The sequence below is a fragment of the Carcharhinus amblyrhynchos genome, chromosome 11 (assembly GCF_965287045.1).
Source record: "Carcharhinus amblyrhynchos chromosome 11, sCarAmb.v2.hapA, whole genome shotgun sequence".
Taxonomy (NCBI): Eukaryota; Metazoa; Chordata; class Chondrichthyes; order Carcharhiniformes; family Carcharhinidae; genus Carcharhinus; species Carcharhinus amblyrhynchos.
In genome coordinates this window covers 20,262,580-20,282,757 of record NC_137334.1, presented here as the reverse complement: position 1 = coordinate 20,282,757, position 20,178 = coordinate 20,262,580, and the positions used below count along the sequence as shown (strand labels likewise).

Below are 20,178 nucleotides of genomic sequence, written 5' to 3'. Positions count from 1 at the left end.
AGACTCTGTATCATGCTTTGGAGCATGTGAAACTCTGGGCCAAGAGAACTGAGGGGCAATTCATTTTCTGCCAGTGTCAAATAATGAAATAGGAACATGTAGTAGCCATGATGTGGAGATGCCGGTGTTGGACTGGGGTGGGCATAGTAAGAAGTCTCCCAACACCAGGTTAAAGTCCAACAGGACTTTAATTTGGAATCACGAGCTTTCGGAGGGCTGCTCCTTCATCAGGTGACTCACATTATTCCAAATAAACCTGTTGGACTTTAACTTGATGTTGTGAGACTTCTTACTAGGACCAAGGAAGACCAGCAGTCAATACAAAGGGATATAGCAATGATTCTTATTAGCAAATAAATAAAAGGATGATCAGAGGGAAATTAGGATACGTAAAGGGACTCGTAAATGAGAAACTGTTAAAGATGCTGAAGTACTTTGCCTTAGTTTTTAGAGGAATTGTAGGTATATCTGAAGAGGATTTGGAAGAGCTACATTGGAGACACATACTCAAAAGAAAATAATTTAGATCACTAGGACTGCAAGTAACTGAGTCTCTACATGAGACTCTAAATAGAGTAATGAACAAAGACTAATGGTTTCCGATAAGGTTTGAAAACGGGAATTGTCACTGGATAGCAGTAAGCTGTACACTCATGTTGAAGAATGGGGCAAAAGGGACAGATAACACTGGAAATTACAGACACTTAATCTCTGGTGAGTTGTGGGTAAACTCCTCAAGTCCATAGAATTAAACTAGTATATATTTTAAGATTTGCCTAATTGGGGACAATCAGCATGAATTTGTAAAGGGCAGTCAGGCTATGCTTGATCGAATTGAATCACTTTAATTTATTGAATAGATTGCAGTGCATGGTAAAAATGAATGGGCTGTACATTTGATAAAATACCACATAAGAGATTTGTGAAAGTTACCAGAGCAGAAAAGGAAGACAAATTTATTTGGATAAAGATTATTAGTGAAACTACTGTTATTTTACAACAACCTTCAAAGTCACTTACAATCATAGAATCTCTGCATTGCAGAAGGAGGTCATTTGGCCTATCGAGTCTGCATCAACCACAATCCCACACAGACCCTATCCCTGTAACCCCGCATATCTACTCTGCTAGTCCCCCTGACACTAAGGGGCAATTTTCTTTGGCCAATCAACTTAACCTGCACATCTTTGGAATGTAGGAGAAACCGGAGCACCCAGACGAAGCCCATGCAGACTCCACATTGATAGTTACCCGAGGCAGGACTTGAACCCTGGTCCCTGGCTGTATGAGGTAGTAGTGCTAATCGCTGTGCCACCATGCCGTCCCTTGTCACACTTGTCCAATGACTTTTTAAAAAGAAATTGAATTCAGATTCTCAAGTTGCCACAATGGGATTTGAACTTGTGCTCAGCTTTCTGTGTTCTGTTCCAGAAACATAACAACTATGCTGCCGTGCCCCTTATTGTAGAGGAAGTTTTACACTATATATAACCTGTGCTGCACCTGCCCCCTGAGTTTTTGTTAGCACTGGGTGTCTGAAACAGGAACTCTTCCTCACCACAAACATCTCCTCACTCTGACAATCGCAAAATTCATCCAAAGAAGCTAAATTGTCTCTGTTTCCACTCGTTGCATTTTCTGCCAGGAGCCTAGGGATACTGATCCTGATCCCTTCCCAGTGATAGGGAGGCCAGCAGCTAAAACCAGCTAACACTGCACAGGCTGGATAACTAAGGTGAAATTTAGCTGGTCAGCTTGACTAGAGTTCCACATTGAGTAGAACACATGACCTTCCGGTAACCCAAAGTGAAAATTAGGTGTTTCTTGCCCATAACACCTGGACCTGGATCTATGATGGTTTTCAAAGATCTCGTTTGGGGAGATGCACAATGCTAAGCCACAGTATAATAATAACTAAGATATGTGTTTGCGTATATGGGATCTTTGAGGAATATATGTGAATGTGTCTTTCCCCTGTAAAAGAGTTGGTATCGAGTGGTTTGCTGCTGAAATGCTTCTCTTAATGAATAGGTTGCTTTTTTATTCTATGCTTGCACACTTTAATTTAATTTTATCACTGCACTGATTTATTTCTCTTTTTCTTTATTTCCTGCACCAAGCATTCCTATCTGGACAGGGAAACGTCAATCATTTTGAGAAACATAGCTGGGAAACCTTCTCATTTGCTGACCAAGGTGAAGCGTATCTTCCAACCTGCATGTGATGAAACCCTGTAGGTAGAATGAGTAACCCTGTGACTTGTTACCAATCCCATACTCTTCATTAATATTTATATACCAAGGAACACTTTTGGTTTCCTTCTGCCTCAAACCACCCCCCCGCCCCCCGCAATACATTGACCAAGCTGTTGGGACTGGCCGTACTCAGCTTGTGTTCCTGTGTCTCCTCCAGTAATTGGTTTGTTTGTTAACTCTTCCTGCTTGTGACCCACCCCCCTTTTCCCCTAATGATGAGTGAAAAGTACACTTTGTTTTGAGCTCTTTTGGTAATTTGTGCATTTCAGAAACTTGCTGCTTAATCAGGTATCTGCATGAGAGCATGACAAGAGTTTGCATGCTATCCCTTGTCACCCTTTCAGTGCACTTCCCGGGTAACTCGGAAGAGGAGTTTTGCTCAGTTTTTACAATCACTTCAGTCTTTGTTTTTATCATTCTGCTGAACCTGTTTTGAATTGTGTGCATGTTCATTTACACTTCAAAATACTAAGAAAATGACAACAAACAGCATGCCCCAGAGTAAAATCAATACCCCATTAATATTTTGCTGCAGCGTTTGCGTTTCAAACCTGGTTAACTCACAGAAATGTTAACATTCACAGAAATATTCCGTGAAATTTATTGGTGCTTGCAAATTAAGAGCACACGATTTAGCAAAGCTCCAACTTCTAGACATCCAGAAAGTTTAAAGGATTGAGCGCTGTACAGATATCAGTCGTGCTGATTTGGTCTGCAGTGAATTTTCCAACTCTCAAAACACAAAGACATGAAGTTGTATCAAAACTTCACGGATGGCTGTGAATAGCTATAAAGTACATGGAGTCCTGCCGAGCAAATGTCTGAGAATTCCCAGATGTTTGCCAAAGTTACCTTCACACCAATATCCCATATGAAGATTGCCATTGCTCTGAAATGTGACCCCAATGGGACTAGAACTACACACAATTAAACTCACTTCTGTGATTGTGCCATTCTATTGTGCCAGTTCTTGTTTAATCTGATTCCACTCGTGAACTTATTTGTGGCAGGGCACCACAAGACAGATTTGGTGACGCAGGTTTTCATTGTTTCAGAGTTTTAACGCCGAAGGTCTAGATCAGGTGCTTCACTTCTTGTTTAAAATGCTGATGTGGCTTCCTTTTTAGAGTATTTATTACCTGCTGTTGAACTGGGCCTTATAGACCCAAAAACCTAGGTCTGATTCCCAATGTGTGATAACGTAGCTGATCTCAGTTGAGGGACCGCTTCTGTTGGGGTCATCTGGATCAACTAGATGAAGAGTCAGTCAGGTCTCCCACTTTTGCTGGAAGGTTTGTGTGTTGGGGGAGTTAGATGCCAAGACTGGGCGCATCTATAAATATGCCACTTGAGCCTCACCTGGTCATTTGGGGTGAGGTGCCAGAAAATGACCAGGGCCTGTGGACACCTGCAGCAGTACTCGTACAGCAAAACTTGGCTCATGGGGTTTGGAAAGGAGAATGGAGTAAATTAGATGAGGAAGTGGATTGAAGGCAAGAGATCCAGAGGAAATTCATCACGCCACGTTAAAAGAATCCATTATTTAATTTATTTCAAAACAAACCTTTTTGTTCTCTTCTCGAATTTTGTACCATTTTCTCCTACTTCCTTAGGCTCCCTTCTCCCCTCCGCACCACCCACAAGCCATTCCTTAAGCAAGATGACAGTCAGCAACTTATTCCCAAGCATCTGCTGCGTATGCTCTTGAATCTGTTGCTAAAAGACAACTTGCATTGGTAAGTGGGCTCTGCTTTTCTTTCTCTCTTGCAGTAGTATCTTTCCCTGTGCCGAGTGGCTCACTTGATTACCACATGAGCATCAGTACACCTAGAAACTATATTCTGACCCCAGAATCATATTTAAAGCAACTAGGAATTTGTGTGAAAGCTCTGGGGACAACTTACCTATTTAGATCAGAGTAGTTAATAGATCTGGTCAGTAGAAACAACTGTGACCTAAGCATCCTATCGAGCTAGTTATTGTCCTAACTAGAACTGGGACAATTCCACTAATATTCAGTTGATTAATTAGAATCATACAGCGCAAAAGAGGTCCTTCAGCCCATTAAGTCCGCACCGACACATTAGAAACACCTGAACTCCCACATAACCCCATCTGCCAGCATTTGGCCCATAGCCCTGAATGTTATGGCATGCCAAGTGCTCATCGAGGTACTTTTTAAAGGATGTGAGGCAACCCACCTCCACCACCCTCCCAGGCAGTGCATTCTAGATCCTCACCACACTCTGGGTAAAAAGGTTTTTCCCTACATCTCCCCCAGACCTCCAGTGCCTCACCTTCAATCTGTGTCCCCTCGTGACTGACCATTCAACTAAGTGGAACAGCTGCTCCTTATCCACCCTGTCCATGTTCCTCATAATCTTGAATACGTCAATAAGGTTGCTCCTCAGTCTTCTCTGCTCCAAAGAAAACAACCCAAGCCTATCCAAACTCATAACTTAAATGTTCCATCTCAGGCAGCATCCTGGTGAATCTTCTCTGCACCCCCTCCAGCGCAATCACATCTTTTCATTTATGTGGCGATCAGAGCTGTGCACATTTCTCCAGCTGTGGCCTCATCAAAATTCTATACAATTCCAACATAGAAATCATAGAAACCCTACAGTGCAGAAAGCAGCCATTCGGCCCATTGAGTCTGCACCGACCACAATCCCACCCAGGCCTTAGTCCCATATTCCTAAATATTTACCCGCTAATCCCTCTAACCTATGCATCTCAGGACGCTCAGGGGACAATTTTTAGCATGGCCAGTCCAGCTAACCGGCACAGCTTTGGACTGTGGGAGGAAACCAGACCACCTGGAGGAAACTCACGCAGACACAAGGAGAATGTGCAAACTCCACCCAGACAGTGACCCAAGCCGGGAATCGAACCCAGGTCCCTGGAGCTGTGAAGCAGCAGCGCTAACCACTGTGCTACCATGCTGCCCTGACTTCCCTGCTTTTATAATCTATGCCTTGATTGGAATAATAGTAATTGGAATAAATTATTAGTTTGTAGCAATAAAAATGGAACTTTTTGGAGTTTTTTATACGTTTATGGAATGTGGGCATTGCTATCAAGACCAGCATTTGTTGCCCATCCTTTGGAAGTTTGTCATGGACATCCTCCCTGAGCCATTGTAGACTATGAAAGTGATTCCCACAGTGCTGTGAGGCAGAGTTCTAAGATTTTTACTTTGCAGTGATGAAGATGGGATGATATGTTTCCAGGTCAGGATGGTGTGTGACTTGAGGCTAATTGTAGATGGTGGTGTTCCCATGCACCTGCTGCCCTTGTCCTTCTGGATAGTAAAGGGCATAGGTTTGGAAGGTGCTGCTGACAATGAAGCCTTGGCCAGTATACTGCAGTATACACACCAGCCATGGTGCTGATGGAAGGAATTGATATTTCAGGTGGTAATGGGGTGCCAATCAAGTGGGGATTCTTTATCCTGGATGGTGTCAAGCTTCTTAAGTGTTGTTGAAGCTGCATCATCTAGCTAAGTAGGGAGTATTCCATTGCATTGAGCCTTGTGTATAGTGGACAGGTTTTAAGGAGCCAGGAGGCATGTTACATGCAAGGTTCCCAACTCTGAGCTGCTCTTGTAGCCACTGTAATTACGTGACTGGTCCAGTTCTGTTTTTGGTCAATGTTGACTCTGAATGGAATGAGATTTGATGTTGATGATCCTGCTGAATGTCAGCAGGAGGTGGTTATATTTTCTCCTGTTGGAGATGATTAATGATCATTGCTTGGCACTGGTATGGCACAAATGTTGCTTGCCATTTATCAACCGAGTATAAATGCATGTGAGCACAGACTGCTTCATTACCTGAGAGGTTTCAGGAATTGAGAACTGGATGCTGTGCAATGGTAAATGAACATTTTGACATGGTTTTAATATTTTCTTGCTTTTCTAATTTGAGTCCCATGCCTTTTTTTTGAGCAGCTGTCAGATGTGTGAGAGGAGTCCCCCGGGACTCCTCTTTCCTTCTTCCTCTTCGCCTTCCTGTGAGGAAGTGTTGACTGGCTGAGGTTGGGAGCTCAACACATGGAGAAGAGTTGAAGAAAGTGCACAAATAGTCAGTGGGGCTCTTTCTGTTTGTACATGAAGCTGGTCTGTAGGACAGCCGGGGCTTGCGTAGTTAAGCTCATTGACCTTGGGTAGCAAAGAGGTGGGTTGGTGGAGAATTCGCAAGATTTTCCATCCCTAATCACTGTCCAGTGTACTCCATGGAACCCTCTTTGTGTGCCTGTTATTTAATGATTTGAGTGGTACAGTTGTTAGCACTGCTGCCTCTCAGCGCCAGGGAACTGGGTTCACTTCCAGCTTTGGGTGACTGTGTGGAATTTGCACGTTCTCCACGTGCCTGCATGGGTTTCCTCCGGTTGCTCCTTACCCCACAGTCCTAAGATGTGCAGGTTAGGTTGATTGGCCATACTAAGTTACTCCTTACTGTCCACAGATGTGTATGTTAGAGGGATTGGCCATGCTAAATTGCTCCTTACTGTCCAAAGATTTGTATGTTGCGGGTTAGCCATGATAAATGCACAGGGTTTTGGGCATAGGGCAGAGGTGAAGGCCTGAGTATGATGCTCTTTCGGAGAGTCACGCAGACTTGATGGGCTGATTGGCCTCCTTCTGCAGTGTAAGAATTCTGTGTACCGGGTTTGACTATTCACACTGCTCTTGGCCCGTATTGATCACTTGGAAACCAGCACCCATGATAATCTATATCATCAGGACTGGAACACCTTCCAGAGAGCTGGAGAGGGACTGAGCTGTATGAATCCTCCCTGCTCAGAGAGATTTTCCCCATTCCCAAGTAGAGACAACTTGATCAAATCCTGCAGCTTTTGCTTTGTTAAGCCTGCCAGTCACTTTGCTGTCAGGGGACCAATGTTAAGAAGACAAATCTTATTATTTACTGCATCTCCAATCAAATGAGAATGTTGGTAACAGATTTGGGAAGGACATGGACAGATTGTTGAAATGTGGCAATTGAAATTTTGTACAGAGGTGTGAAGTGTTTCACTCATAGGAAGAATGAGGAGTAGCAAAGTAAACTAAATGATGCCGTGTTATAAGAAGTGCAGAAACAGCAAGATCTGGGAGTTCACATACGTACATTGTTGAAGGTGGCCAGACCCTATTGGGGCCTGTCCGCTCAGCAGAGGTCAGCTGAGCCAGTATTGGGGCCTGCCCCCAGCTCTGCACAATGTGTGAGTGTACAATGCCGTATAAAATCAGAGTTAAGTGTCTTGGGAAAGAAAGTGAGAGCAGCGCTTTGCATAGATGTTTCCTTTCTGTTCGCCCAGCAGGATGGTAACCGGACATCTGGGTTTTCTTGGCTGGGATTGATTCAGATTCTGTACACTTATCTCCCGTTTGAAGCTAAATTTAAAGAGAAAATCGGATTATTTCAGATTTTGACAGTGCAGTTAACTGTGTGCCTGCACCAGCTGTTTGACTTGTTAACATTTGCAGGTGGCTAGTTGTTGCGCTCCATGGAAAGAGCTCCATGCCAAATACATGCTGATTTGAGAACAGGCTGTCATTTTTCATGCAGACATTTTTGACCCTATCAGCTATCCTGTTGACAAGTTTAGATGCCTTGGATTTACAACTCTGGCTCAGAAGTCAGCTCATGATATTTTAACCAAACCTTTCCAGGAACCACATTCCCCAATTACTGATTCTTTTACGTTTGAACATGATCAAATTCAGAAAAGGCAGAGTAAATATTCCAGTGGATTAGAATATAGAACATTACAGCGCAGTACAGGCCCTTCAGCCCTCGATGTTGCGCCGATCAGTGGAACCAATCTAATGACCCTCTAACCTAAACTATTCCAATGTTATCCATATGCCTATCCACTGACCATTTGAACGCCCTTAAAGTTGGCGAGTCCACAACTGCTGCAGGCAGGGCGTTCCACGACCTTACTACCCTCTGAGTAAAGAACCTACCTCTGACATCCGTCCTATAATTACCACCCCTTAATTTAAAGCTATGTCCCCTTGTGTTAGCCATCACCTTCCGAGGTAAAAGGCTCTCACTGTCCACCCATCCAATCCTTTGATCGTCTTGTATGCCTCAATCAGGTCTTGAAGAAATCCATGAACTGTGTGAATGAAGTTAATTCTTAGCTTGTGTTGGGTATGTTGATCTCGGTACATTTATAAAAATTGGCCTGACAGTTTACCAACTCACTGTCCAATGACATTATCTGGGGAGAGGGGATATAGAAACATAGAAGATACGAGGAGACCATTCAGCCCTTCGAACCTGCTCTGCCATTCATTACGATCATTGCTGTTCGTCTAACTCAATAGCCTGATCCTACTTTCTTCCCATAACCTTTGATTCCATTCGCCCCAAGTGCTATATCCAGCCACCTCTTGAATACATTCAATGTTTTGGCATCAACTACTTCCTGTAAATTCCACAGGCTCATCACTCTGGATGAAGAAATATCTCTTCATCTCTGTCCTGTATGGTCTACCCTGAATCCTCAAACTGTGATCCCTGGTTCTGGACTTCCCTGCTATTGGGAACATCCTTCCTGCAGCTGATGAATAACAGGATCAGTTGTGATGCACCCTATGGTCAAAGAGCTTTCTGATACACATAACAAATGGTATGGCAGAGTATCGGAGATTGATTGGTGCCAGTGAAACAATACCCGAGCAAGAATCTGAGCCTTCAGTAGGAAAGGGGAGAAAATTACCAAACAAATTCATGGTGGGGGATTTTTGACTCATGATCTGTTTTTCAACAGACAATATCTCTCAAGTGAACAGAAAATCAGAAATGCACCTTTTAAACATGACACAAAATGTCATTGCATTCTGTTAACTGTTAGATTTTATGTTTGTTTTAAATGATGGAAATGCATTTCCCCTTTCTCTTGCTGCTCAATCTCTCACTGTTTCTTAAGCTCTTGTTTGGTCCTCCCTAGGGCTACTGCTAACAGTGCAGCTGCCAGGTTGTCCCTTCAGGAGATATGCCTCAAGGGAAGAGAGAACCCCACCCTTTTATCCTTGCATATTACTAGGTAGCACATGGTCAGGGAGATGCCACTTTCAGTTTATGTCTTCATAAATTCATAAGGCTGTGCTGTGTCGCATTTACAGATATGGATAAGAATATCTATATTAAAACATTAGACTTCTGGTTCTGATTATCGGCTCAATATATGTAACTTGTTGACACACATCAATTAATTCCCTTTGAGCTTTGAAACTGGGACTCCCGAGAGGCCTCTAGTCTTTAGCAATCGTGCGCAGAAGTTGTTGGTTTGCAAAATCAAAATTATAAAAATCCCATTGTATTCCTAAGTGCCTGCACCTGCTGTGTTTGATATTATCTAACTGGCGTGTGATGAATGAATGTCACCGATTTTGAACCACATATAATGTAAAATTGAAAAGGGAGATGGGGGAGGGAATTGATCATTTCTCTAAAAGCAGCAGTGTTAACGTAGGGGCCTGCTGCTGAGGTGCTTTTTTGCTCTTTGCTTAATTAGGTTCTCAGCCAATAGCTCGGGCACTGTCATCACGCTAGCAACAGAGTCTTTTGTGGTGTGGAATTATGTTTATGATGGGTATATCCCTCAACTATCCCAGCTGTTGCTGTCGGTTGTGCACAACACAGCCCTGTTCAAACCCATGCTTTGTGTTGTCAGGATATCACTTTGTGCCATACTGGAGCATGCAGGTAAACTGATATAATGTGTTTTAAAGCATTGTTTTCACGTACAATCGTTTGAAGTAAGAATGACAACTGAAACCGAGTTTACCTTTTCAATTTGCTCATTTGCCCCTGCTAAATATATTTTTCATTGCAGAGTTTTTAAAAAATTGGTGTATTAAATCTTGCAGTTGTTAAGTTGCTAGTGCCTTGAATGCAATTGGATGTAAGCAGTCTGGCCCACAGCAAATGCAGTTTGTTCCCTTGAGAGATTAGGTAAACAAATGGAAACTCTTTGCAAAATTTGAATGGTGGGATTTTTATTTCCTGGTTAATTTTAGTCCATAAACTGGAGTAAGGCTAAAGGCTGGTGTTGTGAAGGATATTTGAGGAAACTTTTCTTTAGTGACATTTAATCAAAGGTTCTGTGTGATAATACAAGACTTAAGGATGGGGATTGAAATATGCCTTGAGCTTACTGCGCAGTGCTGGTTGGTCAGAAGAAGCTGCTTTCTAGTGCTTTGTCTGTAAGGTGTATTCTCCTGATTCATTATAGAGTCCCAATTCATCTTAATTTGCTCACTCTGTGTATCTACAGGAGGAGCAGGCTGCCAGGCAGAAAGCAGAAAAAATAAGGGTGGCGTTGGAGAAGATCAAAGAGGCACAAATCAAAAAGGTAAGGGCCGGCAAGCAGCAAAGCAAAAAGTTCAAAGTGCAAAAGATCAAGCAAGAACATGCCATTCAGCATCTGTGGAGCAATGTCCCAATGATTGATCCACATCTGACTTTTTTATTTGTTCATGGGATGTGGGCATCACTAGCTAGGTCAGCATTTCTTGCCCTTGAGAAGGTGGTGATGAGCTGCTTTCTTGAACCGCTGCAGTCCATGTGGTGTAGGTACCACCCCACATGATAGGGAGGAGGTTCCAGGATTTTGATCCAGTGATGGCGAAAGAATGCCAATATTTGGGATGGTAGGCGGCTTGGAGGGGAACCTCCAGGTGCCTTTGTCCTAGATGGTAATGGCCCTGGGTTTGGAAGGTGCTGTCGAAAGACCCTTGGCAGATTGGAGCAGTGCGTCCTGTAGATGATACACATTCCTGCCACTGTGAATCAGTGGTGGAGGGAGTCAGTGTTTAAAATGTGGGATAGGTGTGTCAGTAATAACGGGCTGCTTTGTCTTGGATGATGTTGAGATTCCATGACCAGAACAATGCTGAATCCATGCTGCCTAAAGTGTAAGCAGCCTAAATCCAGCACCATGGAAACCAGCTCCTATTACAGAGCCGTTGGAAAAAGAAATATGTGATCTGAGCAGGGGCTTTCTTTCAAAGTGGCAGCACAAATGTGCCAATTCCCCATTCATACCACCAGGGCTCAGCCTAAACATGTGTGAACTGAACTCTGGACAACATTTAAAAGTTTAAAGAGGTCTCCATAACCCAAACTTTTCTCCCCCGCTGTACACTCGTAGCAACTGCAGCAGCAGGTACCAGGCCTGATAGCCTGGGGATGGGAAGAGTTTTTGTGATTTCATCTGCCAGTCTACAGGCAACAGAAACACACTGGTGCTCCTGCTCCATTGCATGAAGTTTCAAATGGCAGTGTAGAGCATTGATTGACCATTCTGACAATATGAATTTATGTTATGCACATTTAGATATAATTACCTGGCAAGTGACCTAACAGCAGTGCATGTCCGTCATACATCTTCAGATTTCTTACTTTTTCTATTTACTAGCACACAGGTGTCAAATATTAAGCCTCTGGGACTGTTTTAGCCACCTTTGCTGCAGGGGCCTAAAATGTGACCCAAATCTCAGAGATATTTAGAAATCTTCAAACTTAAATCTGAAAAAAGGGGTAGCGCAATGGTTAGCGCTGCTGTCTCGCAGCGCCAATGACCAGGTTTCAGTTCCAGCCTTAGGTGACTGCCTGCATGGAGTTTGCATGTTCTCCCTGCGTCTGTGTGGGTTTCCTCTTGGTGCCCAAGTTTCCTCTCACACTTCAAAGATGTGCTGATCAGGTGGATTGACCATGCTAAATTGCCCGTTAGTGTCCAAAGATGTATAAGTTAGATGGATTGACCATGCTAAGTTGCCTGCAAAAATGCCCCTTAGTGTCCAAAGGTGTGCAGGTTAGGTGGATTGGCCATGCTAAATTACCCCTGAGTGTCCAAAGGTGTGCAAGTTAGGTGGCTTAGGCAAGGATGGGGAGGTGAGATGCTCTGTCGAAGACTCAGTACAGACTCAATGGTCTGGATGGCCTCTTTCTGCACTCTAGGGTTTCTGTGATTCAAATGGATTCAGTGACTATGAAGGTGAAAAATGTAGTTAAACTTCCTGGAGATTCAGCTTGAAACTTTGTTGTATTGAACCCTTCTTTATTCTGCTCGATATAATACTGCAAGTTAACCAGTAAGTGTTTATTTCTATTTAATAAGTGTGTGACTGATTAGATGTTAGGCTGCTGTTCTGAAAACAGGATAAAATACAAAATATGTTTGTAGTATTAGTGCCACTATAGTGCTGCAAGTTTTTCTTATGGGTCCTTAGATCAGGAGAGCTGATAGATATTGATATTTTGTAGGTAATGAAGGTGTTTGATTAATTGTCTACGCTGCCCTTCTAGCTGGTGATACGGGTCCACATGTCTGATGAGAGCTCCAAGACAATGATGGTTGATGAAAGACAAACAGTCAGACAGGTTCTGGACAATCTCATGGATAAGTCCCACTGTGGATTCAGCTCAGATTGGTCACTGGTGGAGACAATCCCAGAACTTCAAATGGGTGAGTTGATGAGACTGAGCAGTCAGTTATATGTCAGACGTTGTAACTTGCTGGAAGTCATATTCCAGGTTAGGTGCATGCAGAAGATATTTCCAGACCATCACATTTTCTTTTGCCCTTTCCTCCTATCAACTATGTTTGGTTGACCATTTCTGTAGACGTATTCATTGGCTTTGTCACCATGCACCTTTGTTATGATGCTGTCAATGTGCTACAAGAATTGGCACTGAAGCCAATACGTTTTCACATAATCTGATGCTTTTTACTTAGTTAACACAAATTGCTTTTGCTGCTAGAACTGGTGACAAACTTATGCTGCACCTCAGTGTTACACAGCTGAAAATGCTCTTTCCCAGGCACAACTCAAGTTTGAATGATAGGATCTAGAATTGTACACTGTTGACGTGGACAGAATGTGAGAATTCCATAACTCCCGTCTTTATACTCGAATTGTAGTGACAGGCTATGTGCGCATGCCTTGGTTTCGTAATACAATATTGAAAGCAGCGATGACTTGTGGTCCTCATTATCACAGTTGGGCCCACTGATAGCAATCTTATCAAGTACTGCTTGTAATGCCAGTCAGTGATTCTCAAAATTTGACCCACTGCCAACTGATTGAAAGCTCAGTTTAAATCAATGTATTGTGAAAAGCAGTGGATTTTTAAAAGTGTTGTATATTTTAAAATCAAAATTATGCACTTGCTCAGATGTCAAATTAGCAGTACATGTGCAGGTTAGATGGATTGACTATGCAAAATTGCTCCTAAATGTCCAAAGATGTGTAGGTTAGGTGGATTGGCCATGCTAAATTGTCCCTTGGTGTCCAAAGATGAGAAATTAGGTGGATTCGCTATGCTAAATTGCCCCTTAGTGTCCCAAGATGTGTAGGTTAGGGGGATTGGCAGGGTAAATGAGCAGGATTACAGGGTGGGTCATGGGCCCAAGTGTGGTGCTCTGTCATAGAGTCGGTGCAGACTCGATGGGCTGAATAGCCTCTTTCTGCAGTGTGGGAATTCTATGTTTACTAATATGTGCTGGTAGTGATTATGAAGTGAAACTTTTGAATTCAAAGTTGAGTCTAAAGGGTTGATTGAAATGAGACACTGCTTTTCCAGCTTAAATTGAGTTTCAGTCGAGCATTGTGGGTGCTTAAGGGCATCGGATTCAAATGGCAGGTGATAAGAAGTTTGAGGCTGTGCTTGTAGCCTGAACTGAAGTGGTTTATTTCAGTACTGCTGCCTCACAGCACCAGAAACCTGGCTTCAATTTTGGTCTTAGGTGAGTGTGCAAACGCCACGCAGACATTCTCCCCATGTCTGCATGGGTTTACTCTGGGTGCTCCGATGTCTTTCCACAGTCCAAAGAAATGCTGCTTCAGTGGATTGGCCATGCTAAATTGACCCTCAGTGTCGGGGGAATTAGCAGTGTAAATACGTGATGTTATGGGGATAGGGAGTGTTGTCAGTCCAGTCTTGATGGGCTGAATGGCCTTCTCCTGCACTGTAGGAATTCTATGATTTTTTTATAAAGCAGTGTTTGGTTTCTTAGTGAAGAGGAGACTGCGTTGACACAAGCAGTCACAAATTGAACAAAGCACAAGTAAACTGCTGTTTTAGCTGAAGGGAATATTCGGGAAGGCCATGAAAGGGCATCTCCTACACCTGTATGAAAAGGTTGTGTGGGAAGGAGAGGGGTGATTGAGGAGGAACCAGGGTGTTGCAAGAGGGATGGTGCCTTCAGAATGCTGAAAGGGTAGGGGGCGGATGTATGATGGAGGTAGCAGAAATGGTGAAGATGATCAGTTGATTGTGGAGGCTGGTGGATTGGAAGATAAGGATAAAGGACCCCAATTGTAGTTATGGGAGGAAGATGATGGGGTGAGAGTAGGAACATTGGAAATGGAACGGACTCAAGTCAAGGGTCATGTCAACCATGGGGTGGGGGGAGCAGGTACTTGAAAGTTTTCTCAAGGGCAGAGGGCACCTGCACAAAGATATTTTGGCCTTGGAGGGAGTGCAGAGGAGGTTTACTAGGCTGATACCGGAGTTGAGGGGGTTGAGCTATGAGGAGAGGCTGAATAAACTAGGCTTGTACTCGTTGGAGTTTAGAAGAATGAGGGGAGAGCTCATTGAGACGTATAAGATGATGAATGGGATGGATAGGATAGAGGTGGAGAGACTCTTCCCGCTCAAAAAAGACAGTAGGACTAGGGGGCACAGCCTCAAGATAAAGGGGGGGAGCGGTTTAGAACGGAGTTGAGGAGGAACTTCTTCACTCAAAGGGTGGTGAATCTCTGGAATTCTCTGCCCGTTGAAGTGGTGGAGGCTGCCTCGCTAAATATTTTTAAGACGCGGGTTGATGGGTTTTTGATAAGAGAGGGGATTAAGGGTTATGGGGAGAGGGCGGGAAAGTGGAACTGAGCCACGACAGATCAGCCATGATCTTATTGAATGGCGGGGCAGGCTCGAAGGGCTGGATGGCCTACTCCTGCTCCTATTTCTTATGTTCTTATATGTTCTTAAAGGAAAACCCATTGGAAGCTGGGAAGTGATATCATTAGAACAGATGCAGCAGAAAAACTGAGGGAATGAATAAGGTCCTTGCAGGAGGTGGGTAAGAAAGAATGTGGCTAGATAGCTGTCCGAGTCATTGGCTTCATCATGGATATTCATTGATAGCCTATCCTCGGAAAACAGAAATCAAGAAGGGAGGGGGAGAATGATAGACCAGTTGAAGGCAAGTAAAAGGTGGAAATTGAAATCCAAGTTGAAGAAATGTTTTGAGTTCAGGGTGACTATAGCAAACAGCACTGAGATAGTGGCAGAATTGGAAGGGTCCTGAGAGGAACTGGAACAAAGAATAATTCCCATATCCCATGAGACAAATAGTTAGAACTCGTACAGGTTTCCATTGCAACACCTATTGTTATAGGAGGTGAGTGCACTGAAAGAAGTTCCAACAGCCTGGTGGAGGAGAGTGACGGTTGATTGAGGGCTGATTCAGCCCCCATTCAAAGAAGAAGCAGAGAGTGCCCACACCATTCTGGAGGGGATGGTCACCCCTGGTGAAAAGGATATGGTTAGTGTGAGGTAACTGGAAACTGATTAATTTGCAGAGTGTGTTGCAAGAGTTGCAGATTCAGGTGGTAAGGAGATTTGCATTGATTAGGCTGAAGTGATGGATTTACCAGGATAATCCTGTTTGTGGATCTTGAGAAGGAGATAGAAACTGGTTGTGCAGGGTTTGACTGGAGACTGTGGAGGAAAGATCTTACCAGGTCAGTGACAGTCTTGGAAGTGATGGTTTGAGATGGTTGGTGTCATGTCTGCAGTTGGTTGGCAATTAGAAGATCCAGAAAGAGTAAAGAACAGGAAGTCCAAGTATAACAAAACTGAAGACTAGAGAAAGGGTCCCCTGTGCAGGAGAAAGACTCCTGGCCAAAGAAGTGGGCGGAGAGGCAGAGATGATGGAAAAAGAGGGAAGATTAGAAGGGGGTAGTAAAAATTTGGCAAAGGGTAAGATTGGTAGGAGGAATGGGGTCAAGGGAGAAAGGATTCAGAGAGACCTTAGTTTCAAGAATTGTTGAAACCTTTGATCCTTGACAGCTGAAAGGGGGAAGAAAAGTTCTTAGTTTTAGGACCAGGTGAAGTGAGGGACAAATAGAGCAGTGAAGATGGTAAGTCAATGCTGGGGAGAGAGATTGAGAACATGCATGTGGCCATGTATGGCTCTCAGGATGGAGTGATTCAAGGAATATCTGGGAGATATCTATGATCACGGATGGATCAGGAATGGTGAGGATGGAATTTCAGTTGCAATCCATGTGGGATAAGTCGAACATTTACTGAGGAAAGACATATAATTCTGATAGTTATAGATATCTGATCAAACACGAAAAGGGGAACGGGAAAAAAGACAGTGAAGGTGTAGAAGGTAAAAGAGACGAGTGGAAATCCTGTCTGAGAGGATTGTATCAAAGTGAGCATTCCTGGCAGGTAAGTGGACGAGAGTTAAACACTATTCGAAAAAACAAAATACTGCTGATGTTGGAGATCTGAAATAAAAACAGAAAACATTGGAAATGCTCAGCAGTTAAGGTAATAACTGATGAGAAACAGAGTTAATGTTTCAGCCCTGTGACCTTTCAACAAAGAACAGTACAGCACAGGAACAGGCCCTTCAGCCCACCAAATCATGGTATGGTGGCACAGTGGTTAGCACTGTTGCCTCATAGTACCAGGGACCTGGGTTTGATTCCCATCTTGGGCACTGTCTGTGTGGAGTTTGCATGTTCTCCCCATGTCTGTGTGGGTTTCCTCCAGGTGCTCCGGTTTCCTCCCACAGTCTAAAAGACATGCTGGTTAGGTGCATTGACCCAAACAGGCTCAGGAGTGTGGCGAATAGGGGAATTTCACAGTAATTGAATTGCAGTGTTACTGTAAGCCTTACTTGTGACTAATAAATAAACTTTACTTTAACTTTAAGTCTGTGCCAACACGGATGCCTCTCTAATCTAATATTTTCTTGCCTCTACATGGTCCCTGTCCCTCTAATCCCTGCCTGTCCATCAATGTCAATTTCGGTTGAATCCTGTCAAGCTCACTAGGATCTGAAGTGGATTTGGTCTGTTAGTACCTGACCGACGCTGTTAAATTATTCTTCAACACTCTAGTGAAAATTATTCCTGAAAGCTGCAGAGATGAAGTTAGCAGTTTATGGAGGGTGATTGAAACTAACCAGGAGTGGATTGTAGAACTATACTTTCTCCAGAATTCTAACGTGAATCTAAATCACTGAAAGCTACCTTTAATCAAACAGCAAATGGCATGTCCAAACTAACATTTAACCATTGAAAACATTCTGTTTCTAATCGGTATTAATTGCAGAAGGAAGAGATCAACCCAGAAGGTAACTTTGCTGCCTATTAGCAAAATTTGATCTTTTCGTTATCATTTCTTTATCTAGCATGGTGGCACAGCAGTTAGCACTGCTGCCTCACAGTGCCAAAGACCCAGGATCAATTCCCGGCTTGGGTCACTGTCTGTGAAGAGTCTGCATGTTCTCTGTGTCTCCAAGTGCTCCAGTTTCCTCCACAGTCCGAAAGATGTGCTGGTTAGGTGCGTTGGTCATGCTAAATTCAGTGTACCCAAACAGGCGCAGGAGTGTGATGGCTAGGGGATTTTCACAGTAACTTCACTGCAGTGTTAATGTAAGCCTATTTGTGACTAGTAAATGAATAAACTTTTACTTTTAATTTTCTTACTCATTGCTGTGCTCCCACAATTTTATAAATGCAGTTCCCCCTCTCACAATCCTCACATTTTCTTTTAACTTCAGAGCGAATCTTTGAAGATCATGAAAATCTGGTGGAGAACTTGCTGAACTGGACTCGAGACAGTCAGAATAAGCTCACGTTTACTGAACGCATTGAGAAATACGCACTTTTTAAAAATCCACAGGTATGTGAAGCTTCTGGCACATGGTAGACCTCAACAATGATGTAGAATTACTTCCTTATTTGCCATCCTCTGCAGGCCCATGCACTTATTCTTCTCTGGTGTCACTTTGACTGTCCTACGTTATTTCTACACTGCATGCAACTGTCTTTAACCTTTTCATTTTATTGTAATGTAGATTCTAAGTTGTGGACTGTAGGGATGTCAGTTCACATGGCATCGACAAATCACACCAGTTTTGTGCTCTTACTTCACAAGATACAATATGATCTTTCATTGAATTGCTGCTTTATCACTCATAGCTGGACAGTTTATATTACTTGATGGATTTAAAACCTGATAAGTTCTATACTTCCTTGCCTGGAGCTTGGAATGAACAGTGAGAATTGAATATTAGAGTATAATGGAAGTTGTGACATATCGAAGTGGCCAGAACAAATAACTTGTCCAGTTGTTTAGGTTCTTGTCTCACAAATCTTGTGCTCTGAGGTTTAGAGTCCTAGCCTAAATGTCAAGCATGCAGTAAGCTTCTTCCATTACATATCTGAAACTGAGTGCAGCATGCTTCATTCAGCTCCCTTGGTACAATGTCATTAATTTTAGTGTGTGTGTTGGTTTTTATTATTTAGTCAAAGCCAGCTTCATGTTTTTCTGTTATTTCTGGATTCCTCTGAAATGAGTTTGGGAGAGTATCGAATGTGTTTGTAGCAAATGTAGTGCCAGAGCATAAACTACCTCCTTTATAACATTAATTGGCAATCACAATCAGGAGCCAAGGGATAGCTGATGTATGAAATGGAAATTTAATGCCGTGTAGAAGGAATGAAACTCCACAACAAACCCCTGTAGTGCTGCCTGCAGTGGGAATGTTTGATGGATTTAGTTGGAGAAGGAACTTCACTCTGAATCTAACCCCATGCTGTACCTGTCCTAGGAGCCTTTGATGGTGACAGTGTAGAGGGAACTTTACTCTGTGTCTAACCCCATGTGGTACCTATCCCGAGAGTGTTTGATAGTGACAGTGTAGAGTTAGCTTTACTCTGTACCTAACCCCATGCAGTATCTGTTCTGGGAGTGTTTGATGGGGGCAGTGTAGAAGGAGCTTTATTTTGTATCTAATCCCATGCTGTCCCTGTCCTGGGAATGTTTGATGGGGACAGTGTAGAGGGAACTTTACTCTGTATCTAACCCCGTGCAGTACCTGTCTTGGGAGTGTTTGATGGGGACAATGTAGAGGGAGCTTTACTCTGTATCTAACACCATGTTGTACCTATCCTGGGAGTGTTTGATGGGAGCAGCATAGAGGGAGCTTTCTTCTGTATCTAACCCGTGCTGTCCCTGTCCTGGGAGTGTTTGATGGGCATGATGTGGAGATGGCGGCATTGGACTGGGGTAAACACAGTAAGAAGTCTCACAACACCAGGTTAAAGATCAACAGGTTTATTTGTTAGTAAAAGCCACAAGCTTTTGGAACACTGTTCCTTCGTCAGGTAAGTGCCACTCACCTGACGACGGAACAGCATTCTGAAAGCTTGTGGCGTTTACTATCAAATAAACCTGTTGGACTTTAACCTGGTGTTGTGAGACTTCTTACTGTGTTTGATGGGGACAGTGTAGAGGGAGTTTTACTAATACATTCTGCCAAATAATGGGAGAATGATGGGGATGGTGTGTCGGGAATGGCAGAGTAATTACTTGCAGTGACAGGAAGGGTAATCAGCAATGTGCAACAAATGCTGCCTTACCAGCAACAACCATGTCTCATGAATGAATTTTTTTAAATGGTTATTAAGGCCATTGAAAAAAGCAGCAAAGCGCTGGGGTTAAATATCTTTTGAGCCTGATTTAGACTACACTTGGGCTGGAGGAGATTACTGAGATGAGGATAGTGAGGCCATGGAGGTGTTTGAAAACAAGGTGATAATTATAAAATTGAGGCGTTGCTTGGACTGAGACTTGTTCCAGAATGCTGAGCA

General features: G+C 43.2%; 1 protein-coding gene across 5 annotated transcripts in view; it reads left to right on the top strand.

Moving 5' to 3' along the window:
• Positions 1 to 20,178, top strand: part of LOC145349966 (ras-associated and pleckstrin homology domains-containing protein 1-like) — a 228,770-nt gene that overhangs the window by 162,899 nt on the left and 45,693 nt on the right. For 3 of the 5 annotated variants that reach the window (XM_080198710.1, XM_080198707.1, XM_080198705.1), the window contains 4 exons: positions 2,121 to 2,195; positions 10,551 to 10,628; positions 12,584 to 12,743; positions 18,084 to 18,205. In XM_080198710.1, the coding sequence (XP_080054836.1) occupies positions 2,121 to 2,195; positions 10,551 to 10,628; positions 12,584 to 12,743; positions 18,084 to 18,205 (435 nt within the window). The remainder of the gene's footprint in view (positions 1 to 2,120; positions 2,196 to 10,550; positions 10,629 to 12,583; positions 12,744 to 18,083; positions 18,206 to 20,178) is intronic. The other 2 variants (XM_080198708.1, XM_080198706.1) reach the window with 1 other exon arrangement.